At 27.5% G+C, this 12,005-nt stretch overlaps 1 protein-coding gene across 1 annotated transcript in view; it reads left to right on the forward strand.

Annotated features, from left to right (window-relative positions):
- Window positions 1-11,565, forward strand: part of hh (hedgehog signaling protein) — a 50,159-nt gene extending 38,594 nt beyond the window's left edge. The window contains exon 3 of the mRNA XM_075311524.1: window positions 10,012-11,565. Coding sequence (XP_075167639.1) covers window positions 10,012-10,685 — 674 coding nt within the window. The 3' untranslated portion in view covers window positions 10,686-11,565. The remainder of the gene's footprint in view (window positions 1-10,011) is intronic.
- Window positions 11,566-12,005: the final 440 nt, after the last annotated feature.

Here is a 12,005-nt window from a genome sequence, read left to right on the forward strand (position 1 = left end):
TATTAATGGTCAATTTATACACCGTGTATTGTGTTTTGGTGCAGCATCAACCAACAAAACCTACACAAGATGTGACTGTAGACTAAAGGAGTTTAACATATATTTTCAACATAGCGTCGTTAAGAAAAAAAATACAGACATTCCGTTAAAACGGTTGTTTAACGTTATTTGATTAATTGTGGCCAGCCAAACAGAAAAGAGAGAAATAAACAAATCACAAATCTTCTTTATAAATGAGTCAGAGAAAAATAATTCTTCAAAAAACAAATTTCATTTTCACACTCCAGATCAGACCAGTACCAGTTGTACGTTCTTCCCTTCTTACATACTTAGAGTCATTAAATTATTCTGTAATTTCATGTTGTTCCCAGGAGCATAGATTTCAAAGGTGGCGGCGGTAACATAAAAAAAATATTCAATATTGTCCCCTGCTTTGCCACTTTGATTTCACTTCAAAGATACTTGAAAGGCTAGAGACACACACACAGCCTATTTGTTAACGCAAGGAATGTAATATTACACAAATATTGTGACTTTAATGTGACATTTGCTAACCGCCATCACTTGGCACTTTGGGTAATATATTGATCCTGTAAAAGGATCTTAACACAAATGACCCTAAGACATGTGCCCAATACACCATAGGCATACATAGACCCCTGGGAGAGAAGATATGAGTATAGCAAAGAAAATCCTCTCCCTTCTCCATCTCTTTCTCTCTTATTTTTTTCGGTTGTTTTTTTTAAGAAACAAAAAGGCAAGTAAGTAGAAACCTTTGATCTTATATCCTAGCAACCCTATGTTACAATTACAATATCCAATCATTTTCAGACCCTTTTCCCTGATCTCATTCAAATACTAAATGTGTGGTCCTCAGATACCGTTCAGTCATGTTTCTTTTTGTCGGTCATTTGTTTATTTGTTTGTTTTCAAAACTCCCGCTGTTAATAGGCCACATTCACATAATTGTCGTCCTTTGATTTCTGATCTATTCAGTCCAAATAGTCGTTTTTTTTATTACTGACTTTGCGGCAATTTTTATCTTATCTACAATGGTGATGTATGTAGCCTGACTAAAGTGTAAGGTGGCTATAAGTTACCAATTTGTTGTAGGCAATTTTTTCAATCGTTTTTTGGTAGTTGCATTTTGAAATTTTTGTATTGAGGATAGATTTTAATCATGTTTATTAAATTGGTCATGATTGATGATTGAATGAATGCTATGATTTAGTTGATTACTTAGATTTTATAATGAGTTTTAACGATGAAATATTACTGTGGTCTAGATTAAAGATAGGGTTTTGTGTATTGCTCGTAATATCGGGTTTGAGATTTATTTATAGTTAAAGGGGAGATACAAATAAATAATTATTATACCAAAAATCATTGCATTTATAAGATATTAGATTTGGAATAAAATTGAGAAATAATTCATAGAAATTTAATATTTTTAATTTGCAAATCTATTTAATTTTATTAAAGCAAAAAAACAAAACATTTTAATTTTATTACCACAAATTAAATTTTAATTTTATTTAATAATATTTTTACAAATAATGGCTATTTATTCACATTTTAATTTAATTGTCGTAAATTAAATTGATTTTCATTTTGTTTTAAATTAATTTAATTTTATTTATTAATATTTTATCAATATTGAATATTTTTCACACTTGTCCAATGTTTTTTCCCCTTTATCTCACAATTGTATTCTCGCTCTCCAATTTTGTCTCCCTCATTATTTTGGAATTTCTTTGAGTCAATATACCGTATAGTTTAATTAACGTAAATTAAATTGATTTTTATTTTATTTTAAATTAATTTAATTTTATTTAATAATATTTTATCAAAAATGCCCATTTCTTAACATTTGCCCAATGTTTTTTCCTCTTTACCTCTATCATCACAATTTTAAATAGATTTCATATTCTCTCTGCAATTTATCTCCCTCATTATTTTGGAATTTCTTTGAGTCAATATACCCAAATATATGATTTTTCTTCATTCCCTCTCCATTCCCTCCTCAAACAAATTGAAATCCTTCAATTTATACTCATTAATTACAACTGATAAGCTTCTAAAGAGGCTTAACTCTTTTTTTTATTACTGGCGCTCTCTACAAAAAAAATTCACAGTTTCTGGAAATAAGGCAACAAACAGGAGAGAGAGACGTGCATACATATATGTGTATGATACATATCCCAGATGAGATTGTTGTTGTTGTTGTGTTTTTTTGGCTTCTTCTGGCAGAGCGATAAGATTTTTTCCCAGGGATTCTTTTGTGGCGTTCCGGTTATTTCCTCTTATAACGAATAATCTCTTGAAGGTGTATTGGCCATTCTTAGGTTAAGGAAAACATGATGAAAACAAATGACCAAAAATTTAAGATCTTGTCAAGCCACCACATTAAAGTCATGTTCCATGTATGTACTACGTACTACAACATACCAAAGTTTCAAGTCCAGTCAACAAAAGCAGTCAGTTGTCTTCGTCGTCGTCACTCATGTTGTATTTTGGTAATGTTTTGACCGCAGTCACACTTTCCACTTTTTGAGGTGTATGAGCATATATTTTTTTTTTTTTGAAGCTCGTGCGAGCCTCCCTTTCCTCTCACTTGGTATGAATGAGTGTGTGTGTGTGTGTGTGCAACTGCAATTCGTGTGATCCATGAGTAGCATAGGGCACAAGAATATGGTCATCGAGATGGTTGCCTGTGACTGAGTCGGAGTTTGTGACTGACTTGGCCTGAGCTGTCTTCTGTTTTGTAATAATTTATCAGTTTAGTCGTCGTCGTCAGCGTCAAAGCGAGATAAAATTAACGATAATTTTTTAACCACTTTAATGGTTTATTAATTTATGACCCTTCAAGATACATCTCAAAGACCCCACAACTCTACACTCACACAGGCTTACTCTCAAATACACAATCTCTGTCTGTAATATAAAGGGAGTTTAAAAGAGACCAGGTTTTAGCTTGGTTTCATTCATGTGTGTGTGTGTTTGAAAATCTCTCTGTGTATGCCAGCTTGTTAGGTTTCTTTGGGGGTTTTACTCTTCGGTTTGATTTCAATATTTAGCCGACATGCATTTCACACCAATATCGTTAACGATTAGGGACCATTTGTCGGCATTGCCTAAACGCTTGGTTTACCATCGTTATACCTAACCATAAAATGTAACCAACCACACCAATAAGAAATGAAGGAAAATTTTACCATCTCCAGAAGACCGTTAACACCGAAGGGTTTTTAGCCATAGTATAGATTTGATATGATGATGATGATGATGCTCACTCACCGTGCGATGCGCTAAGATGAACATAAAAGCATTATCGTGTCATTTGAAAATGATCTAGCTGTTGAACTGGACAAAGAGCAAAAGCATAGGGGGTTTCGATCAAATTTTTCGTAGCATTTTTTGTTTTGTCTCATTTCAATTCATAATTCCGAAATTCTTTTGTGCTCTCGAACCACGGGAGCCCATATTAAAGCGGATATGTTGGTTTGTCAAATGCCCAAGAAATAAAGGGAAAAGTGAAAGAATGCTATTGTAAAATAGCTGGTGATAAAAAACCAAATATGAATGAATTATGGGAGTCACAGTGGTGCAATGAGTACACAGAAAAAAATTTCACAAAGATTTTTACAATTAAAATCTTAATTGAGTTTTAAAAAATATACAATTAGAAATTTAATTGATTCAACAAATTTTTTAATTGAAACAAAAATCAATCACACAAATTAATAGTATCAATTAATTTTTTATTTAGATCAATTAATTTTTTAATTGAATGCCAATAAATTTTTTAATTGATACTATAATTTCTGTGATTGAAGACATTTCAATTAAAAAATTAATTCGATCAATTAATTTCGTGATTGAATCAGAAAAAAACATTTTGTGTGTAGTAATGATTTATAAAAAAATTTTTTATTTATAATTATAAACCTACCCTATTTATATATTTTTTAAAATTTGATATCAAAAATTTTAAATGTAAAATTTATAATATAAATTTAAATTTAAACTATTTAAACTATTTAAATTTCAAAAATTTAAAATTCACAGGGAATAAATTATTTATAATTATAAACCTAAACTATCATATTTATACCTTTTTTAAATTTAATCTAAATAAAACTTAAAATAAAAATTGAATTTTTATTTAGTTTAAGTTTAATATAAAAATTAAATCTTAAATTTAAACTGAATTAAAATAAAAATGAAAATGTAAACTTTCAATTTCAATAATTTAAAAATCACAGGGAATACCTTATTTAGAATTATAAACCTAAACTACCATATTTATAACTTTTTTTTTTTAATTTAAAATTAAAAATTTTTAATGTAAAATTTATAATATAAAAATTAAAATTTAAACTATATAAAAATTAAAATGAAAATTGAAATTTGAAAATTTTCAAAATTTAATATAAAAATTAAAACTTATATTTAAACTAAATAAAAAAAATGAAAATGTAAAAATGTCAAATTCAATAATTTAAAATTTTATTTTAAAATGCACAGGGGATACCCTATTTATAAACCTAAACTACCATATTTATAACTTTTATTAAAATTTAAAATTAAAAATTTTAAATGTAAAATTTATAATATAAAAATTAAAATTTAAATTTAAACTGAATAAAAATTAAAATGAAAATTAAAATTTCAAAATTTCAAAATTTTAAATTTTACGTTATAAATTTTACATTTAAAAAATTTTGAATTTTAAAAATTAAGAAATATTATTTTAAATTTAGATTGAATGTTAAGAAATTATAATAGTTAATAAATAAAATAAATTGTAATTTTGACTTATGCATTTTAAACATGAAATTTTAAATCTTAAATTTTAAATTATAAATTTAAAAATAAAAAAAAATTAAATTAAAATTTTAAATTTATAATTTCAAACTTTAAAATACAAAATTAAAATTTAAGATTTAAAATTTAAAATTCACAATTTAAAAATTAAAATTTAAAGTTTAAAAATGTTAAGTCCACATTAAATTAAATTAAATTTAAATTTTAAAATTTACTTTATTTCTAATTAATTTTACGTTATAAATTTTACATTTAAAATTTAATAAATTGAAAAATTTTAATTTAAATTTTATATAAAGAACTCATAATACTATAGTTTATTTAATTTTAATTTTTTTAATTTAAAATAAATTTTTATTGTAATTTTTAATTTTTATGTTATAAATTTTACATTTAAAATTCTATGGTTTATTTAATTTTGATTTTTTGAATTTAAAATAAATTTTTATTGTAATTTTTAATTAAACATTTTAAACATTAATTTTTAATATAAAACAAAATTAAAATTTTACATGTAAATTTTTTTTGTTTTAATTGAAATATGTCTTTAAATTTAAATTAAATATTATTTTACTTTTTTCCTTTATAAATTTTACTTTAAATTTTTTTTTAATTTAAAATTTTAAAAATTAAAAAATGTGAGTTTTAATTTAGTATAAAAGACTTATAATACTTTAATTTATATAAATTTAATTTTTAATTTAAAATAAAATTTACATTTTACATTTTCAATCTTAATTTTTAAATCTTAAATTTTAATTTTTAAAATTACAAATTTAAACTTAAAAGAATTTAATTAAAATTTTACATTTACAGTTACAAAATTTATATATTAATTAAAACTAAAATATTATAAGTTCTTTATATCCATCCCACTCGACCACTGTCATTTCGTCTTTTCTAGAGTATAGATGCATCTTATATATATTTCTCAGATAACAACTCGGCCACCTCATTAAAACACTAAAGATCCCAGTTAGTGGTCGATTTCATGTTGATAACAGTTGCTCAAATTAAAAACCACAAAAAAGCAGATGAAACATTTACCAAAGAAATCCCATTTTCAACAGGTATTTTATATCATCTATTTTGGTTTTGAATTAAAAACCTCAAAAACATAAACACCAGAATCATATGGACCAAGTTAAGAAGAAAAAAAGAGGCCTTTAGGTAGCCAGCAGGCATCATACACATGACAAGTTTTTTGTTGGATAATTTATAGAGTTCGTTGTTATTTTAAAGGAAGGACGGACGGACAGACACACAGATTCGAATGGTTTCGAATGAATGGATGTCTAACCTGGTTAATGGGCGTTGTTTGTTTTGAAGTTTGATCATAAAATATTGATTTAAATAGTGGCCAATAAAATTTGGGCAAGCAAAACAAAACCATACCATAATTTCTTTTATAAAGGTCTTATAATTATAAGAAAAAATATTTTATGAAAAATATCTTAAAAAGGTCGATTTATAAAATTTTAGTTTTTTTTCTGTTTTCCCAGGATATAAAGGATATTCTAAAGGGCTATCCTTGATTACACATTTTTTTGTTGAAAAAATATGTGGGTGGTCGAAATTGAGATCATTTGTTATACAAATGCCCAAAAACATGTGTAACAGGAACCATTTAACCATTTCTAAATTTGATTGGGTACAGGTTATTTAGGTTTTTTTTTTTGAAAAAAATTCTTGATTAATTCTCAGGATAAGAAACCGAAACAAAACAACGCCCATCAACACCAACAAAATGGGAAATTTGAAAACAAAAAAAAAAACACACACAAAATTGCGAAACTGAAAAATGAACAAGGTATTACAGTTTCCGCCCAACCGAAAAAATTTATATTTCTTTCCAAACGATTTGTTCACTGTCCGTCCGTCCTTCCGTCTGTCCGTCTGTCTGCGCCATAAACCCTCTATAAGAAACAGGTAACTGGGATTCTTCTTAGCCTTAAACCGGGTTGGATTTCAATTGCAGCATACTTTCTGTTTTCACAACCTTGTTTATTTTATAAAGGGGATAAAAATTACGTTAATCTATTTTGGCTCGAGTCGAATGAACCAACGAGGTATCGTTGTTCCATAATCTCCTGAGAAAACAAGATCAGTTTGCCAAAGCCATCAGCCATCATCATTGTTAAGAATCGATGGATAGTTGAATAGATGGATAATGGTTGATGGTGATATTGATACACTGTTTGGGCAGATGCTAGAGCAAAGATTTCACCAAGCAACACCACAAAGCATAGTCTTAGTTTATTGGTATTGGATTCGTTCTTTCCTCACGTTTCACGTCTCAGTCCAACTTTGCCTTTGATGTTAGGCTTAGGCCTGATCACAAGAACAAAAGAAAGCGAATACTGAAAAATGGTATGCCACCGCAAAAACCGCAAACAATATAAAAAGAAAAAGAATTTAAAAAAAAATGAGAAAAAGATTTTGCCAAGAGTGAAAAGGTAGGGAGGTACAACTGTGAAAGCCTTTTTGACTCTAATAATAAGATCTGTAGAGTCCCTTTTCTTTTTTTTTTTTGCTAGGGTATGATGCGTAAATCTTAAACTACCTATTGTTAAGGTCTTATTAACACAAAATTAGATTAGATGGCCTAACCCAACCTAGATTAGTAGAACACAGTAGAAATAAGTAGGGTAGAGGCTAAGGAAGCGTGTGGCAAAAGGGTTAATCCAGTTCTTTTTGGCATGTTCTTTTATATATAAATGTATTCAAGGATTTAAGTCTTTGGGAATTTTTGCCAAAACTGACTTGACTTGAAGGAGTCATGTTTTTGCGAATGATGAAAAATTGAAAATTTGATTAAATATACAGAAAAAACTGCATAAAAATTTAAGGAATATAAAATGCTATAAAGTCGATTTATCGTTCTTTTGGATCTCCAATTTTCTTCGAACATTAATTTGTTTTTGGAATTAAATCCTTTTATAGAGCAGTTCTTTGGGCATGAAAGGGGTTTTTTACAGATTTTTTTTTAACTTTGGGGACTTCGCCACTTCGATTTGTTCTCCATTTCTCCAATAAACTATTATACAAATTTTTTTGCCATTTGCAAAAAAAAAAAATGAGAATAAAAGAATTGTAAAAACGGCATTGTCCCCAAACTTTTGTAAAAATCCATGAATCGATTATAATCTGCTCTCTGAATAAGCTCAAATATCACCGTCCAACTTATATGTTTATGGTCGGTGATATTTGAGCTTATTCAGAGAGCAGATTATAATCGATTCATGGATTTTTATAATAGTTTGGGGACAATGCCGTTTTTAGTTTTCTTTCATTCTCATTTTTTTTTTTGCAAATGGCAAATTTTTTTGTATGGAAATGAATATAGTTTATTAACCAATACCTTATTGGAGAAATGGAAAACAATGATTTCTAATTGCTACAAAACTATACAACAATAAACTATTGTTAGAAAATTTGAAAGGTCCCCAAAGTTGGATGCTGCGACTACCACTAATATCCCTAAAGTTCTATAAATTCTGTATTAGGAAAAGCGGTCATTAGACGAGTATATATTCCCAAATTATTTATGTTTCTAAAAGATGTAGTCCATCTAGAGCCCATTATTCCAAAAGATGGATTTTTTTTATTAAATTATGTCCCCAAAGTTGTAACACATATTGTGTGTCCAAACCAAACCCTTATTGTGTGTTAACCAAAACCTTATTGGAGAAATGGAGAACAAAGATTTCTAATTGCTACAAAACTATATAACAATAAAATATTGTCAGAAAATTTGAAAGGTCCCCAAAGTTGGACGCTGCGAATACCTCTAATATCCCCAAAGTTCTATAAATTCTGTATTAGGAAAACCGGTCATTAGACGAGTATATATTCCCAAATTATTTATGTTTCTAAAAGATGTAGTCCATCTAGAGCCCATTATTCCAGAAGATGGATTTTTTTATTAGATAAGGTCCCCAACGTAGTACCACATATTGTGTGTCCAAACCAAACCCTTATTGTGTGTTAACCAAAACCTTATTGGAGAAATGGAGAATAAAGATTTCTAATTGCTACAAAACTATACAACAATAAACTATTGTTAGAAAATTTGAAAGGTCCCCAAAGTTGGATGCTGCGACTACCACTAATATCCCCAAAGTTCTATAAATTCTGTATTAGGAAAAGCGGTCATTAGATGAGTATATATTTCCAAAATAATTTATGTTTCTAAAAGATGTAGTCCATTTAGAGCCCATTATTCCAAAAGATGGATTTTTTTTATTAGATTAGGTCCCCAAAGTTGTAATACATATTGTGTGTCCAAACCAAACTCTTATTGTGTGTTAACCAAAACCTTATTGGAGAAATGGAGAACAAAGATTTCTAATTGCTACAAAACTATACAACAATAAACTATTGTCAGAAAATTTGAAAGGTCCCCAAAATTGGACGCTGCGAATACCACTAAAATCCCCAAAGTTCTATAAATTCTCTATTAGGAAAACCGGTCATTAGATGAGTATATATTTCCAAGTTATTTATGTTTCTAAAAGATGTAGTCCATCTAGAGCCCATTATTCCAAAAGATGGATTTTTTTATTAGATTATGTCCCCAAAGTTATAACACATATTAAATTTCAAAATTATACCAATGTTCTAACTCCAAAAATATTATCTCCCAATTTGAGGCTTTTATTATAATTTTACTATAAAACCTAAATAATAGTCCAGTCTTAAAGAAAATATTTATTTTGGAGCATTATTGAATATATGTCCCCAAAGTTACACCCTTTGAATACATATCGAAGAACGTATTCAAAGATAAATAAAATTGAAATTACAGCTGTTACCATTTTAAATAACAATTTTAAATCAATTATAAATTTTGAAACATCGTGTCCACCAAAAGATGTCCCCAAAGTTACACTATTTGAATACATATCGAAGAACATATTCAAAGTTAAATAAAATTGAAATTACTTTGATAGTCTCTATTACACCAGCTATAACCATTTTAAATAACATTTTAAATCAATAATAATTTTGAAACATCGTGTCCCCAAAGTTACACCCTTCGAAGAATGTCCCCAAAGTTAAATAAATTTGAAATTACTTTGACAGTCTCTATTATAACAGCTATAACCATTTTATATTTGTGTGAAATAAAACATTTTCCATAAATGCAAGCATACTAATTTCTTCTATTTTTTTCCTTTACAGATTCTTCACACACCCCCCATGACAGTGGTTGTTTTACCAAAGACAGTACCGTCCTTACCGAAAATGGTGAAAGTAAAGCTATGACAGACCTACGTATTGGAGATCGTGTCCTTAGCGTCAATGAACAAGGTGAACCCATCTATAGTGAAATCATACTCTTCTTAGATCGTAATCTAAAAGAATCACAAGAATTTGTACAGCTAACAACAGAAAGTGGTGCAATGCTTACTGTTACACCTGCCCATATGATTATGATATGGAATCGTGAAAAATCCCTAAATGAATATGTATTTGCCGATCGTGTGGAAGAAGGAAATCATGTATTTGTCTATGATGCAACGGGTGCTTTAAGGCCTGAACGTGTCGTCGATTTAAGGGCAGTATTGAAGAATGGCTTTGTGGCACCCTTAACCAAAGAAGGAACCATCGTTGTTAATTCAGTGGCTGCATCATGTTATGCCATAATCAATAGTCAATCATTGGCTCATTGGAGTTATGCACCCATGCGTCTATGGTCAATGATCAAATCATATATGCCCCAATCATCGTTATCATCAGCATCATCGGTGGAGGCAAAAGATGCCACCAATCAAATACAAAATGGTGTCCATTGGTATGGCAAAGCTTTGTATAAATTGAAAAACTATGTGGTACCAAAATCATGGCGGCATTAGGCAGTTCCCTACGAATTCTCTACGAAAAACATAAACCGAAAAACACATAAAATACCATTCTAGTTACCAGTTAATATAGATTGTTGGTTGGTGGTTAACCTTATCTATCTTTCATTAGATTTTAAGTAGGAAATTTAATAAAATGTTTACTACCTGATTGATCATATAAAACAAAAATAAAAAATAAATAAAATGCGCATGCGCAAATTAATTTCATGTAGTTAACGAATAATATTTACAATATATATGAGAATGAATATTATTCCTCAAAAAGAAATGAGTTGAGTTCATTTTTTGGGATTAATTTTTGGAGGAAATGAATAAATTATTGTATAAATTTGAAATAATAAAAAAACAATATAAGGATAAAACAATCGGAAATTCTACTTAACCACAATAAGTCTTTGAGTGATACAAAACAAGCAAAATATGTAAATATGTATGTACTAATTAATATTAGAAAAGAAGAAAAACAATATAGGAGGAGAAAAGGACAAAACAAGTTGTATTTAGGTAAAAAAAAATCCCTAAATGTTAGAACCAATAAATAATACATCAATGATAAAACATTTTGATATTAATATTAAAATAAATGTTTTTTTTTTTTATATAAAGAAACGATTTTCAAATTATAATGAATTATAATATGAAGTGTTTTGAACCATTTATGAAAAATATGAAATATTGTAACATTTCTTCATATAACAATGTATTTAAATTAAAGATTTTCAAAACATAAATTTTTAATTCTTATAATGAAACAACACCTTTTTATATAAGAAATATTATTATTAATAATTTACAACCAAAATCCATAGTTTACAAAAACAAAATCTTTAAAATATCACCCATGCAAATATCTTTCCCTTGTTTGTCCTTCTCCTTTTAAATTAAAAATAAAAAATAATAAATTTGTATAAAATAATTTTAGAAACTGCAATGTCTGCATGTATAATTGTATTCTATATAATATAATGAAAACAAAAAACAATCTTATCGTGTATATATTTAATATTAATAAATCATTTTTTTTTTTAATTTATGTGTATGATTATTTTATTTTTTCTTCTCCAAAATGTTTCCTTTTAATTTATATATATTCACTAATATTTATATACCAATGTTTGTGTGTGAAGAAGTTAATTATTATTATTATAAATATTTGTAAACATAAATACATGTATTTTGTTTTTATTGAATGAGTTAGATATTTAATAATATTAATTTAAAAATTGAGAAAAAGTAACTTAAAATAAATACAAAAATATAACGAAAACCCAAAATCAATTGTGTTTTTCAATTAAAATTTGGAAGTTTCTG

This window comes from Haematobia irritans, chromosome 1 (genome assembly GCF_050003625.1).
Source record: "Haematobia irritans isolate KBUSLIRL chromosome 1, ASM5000362v1, whole genome shotgun sequence".
NCBI lineage: Eukaryota > Metazoa > Arthropoda > Insecta > Diptera > Muscidae > Haematobia > Haematobia irritans.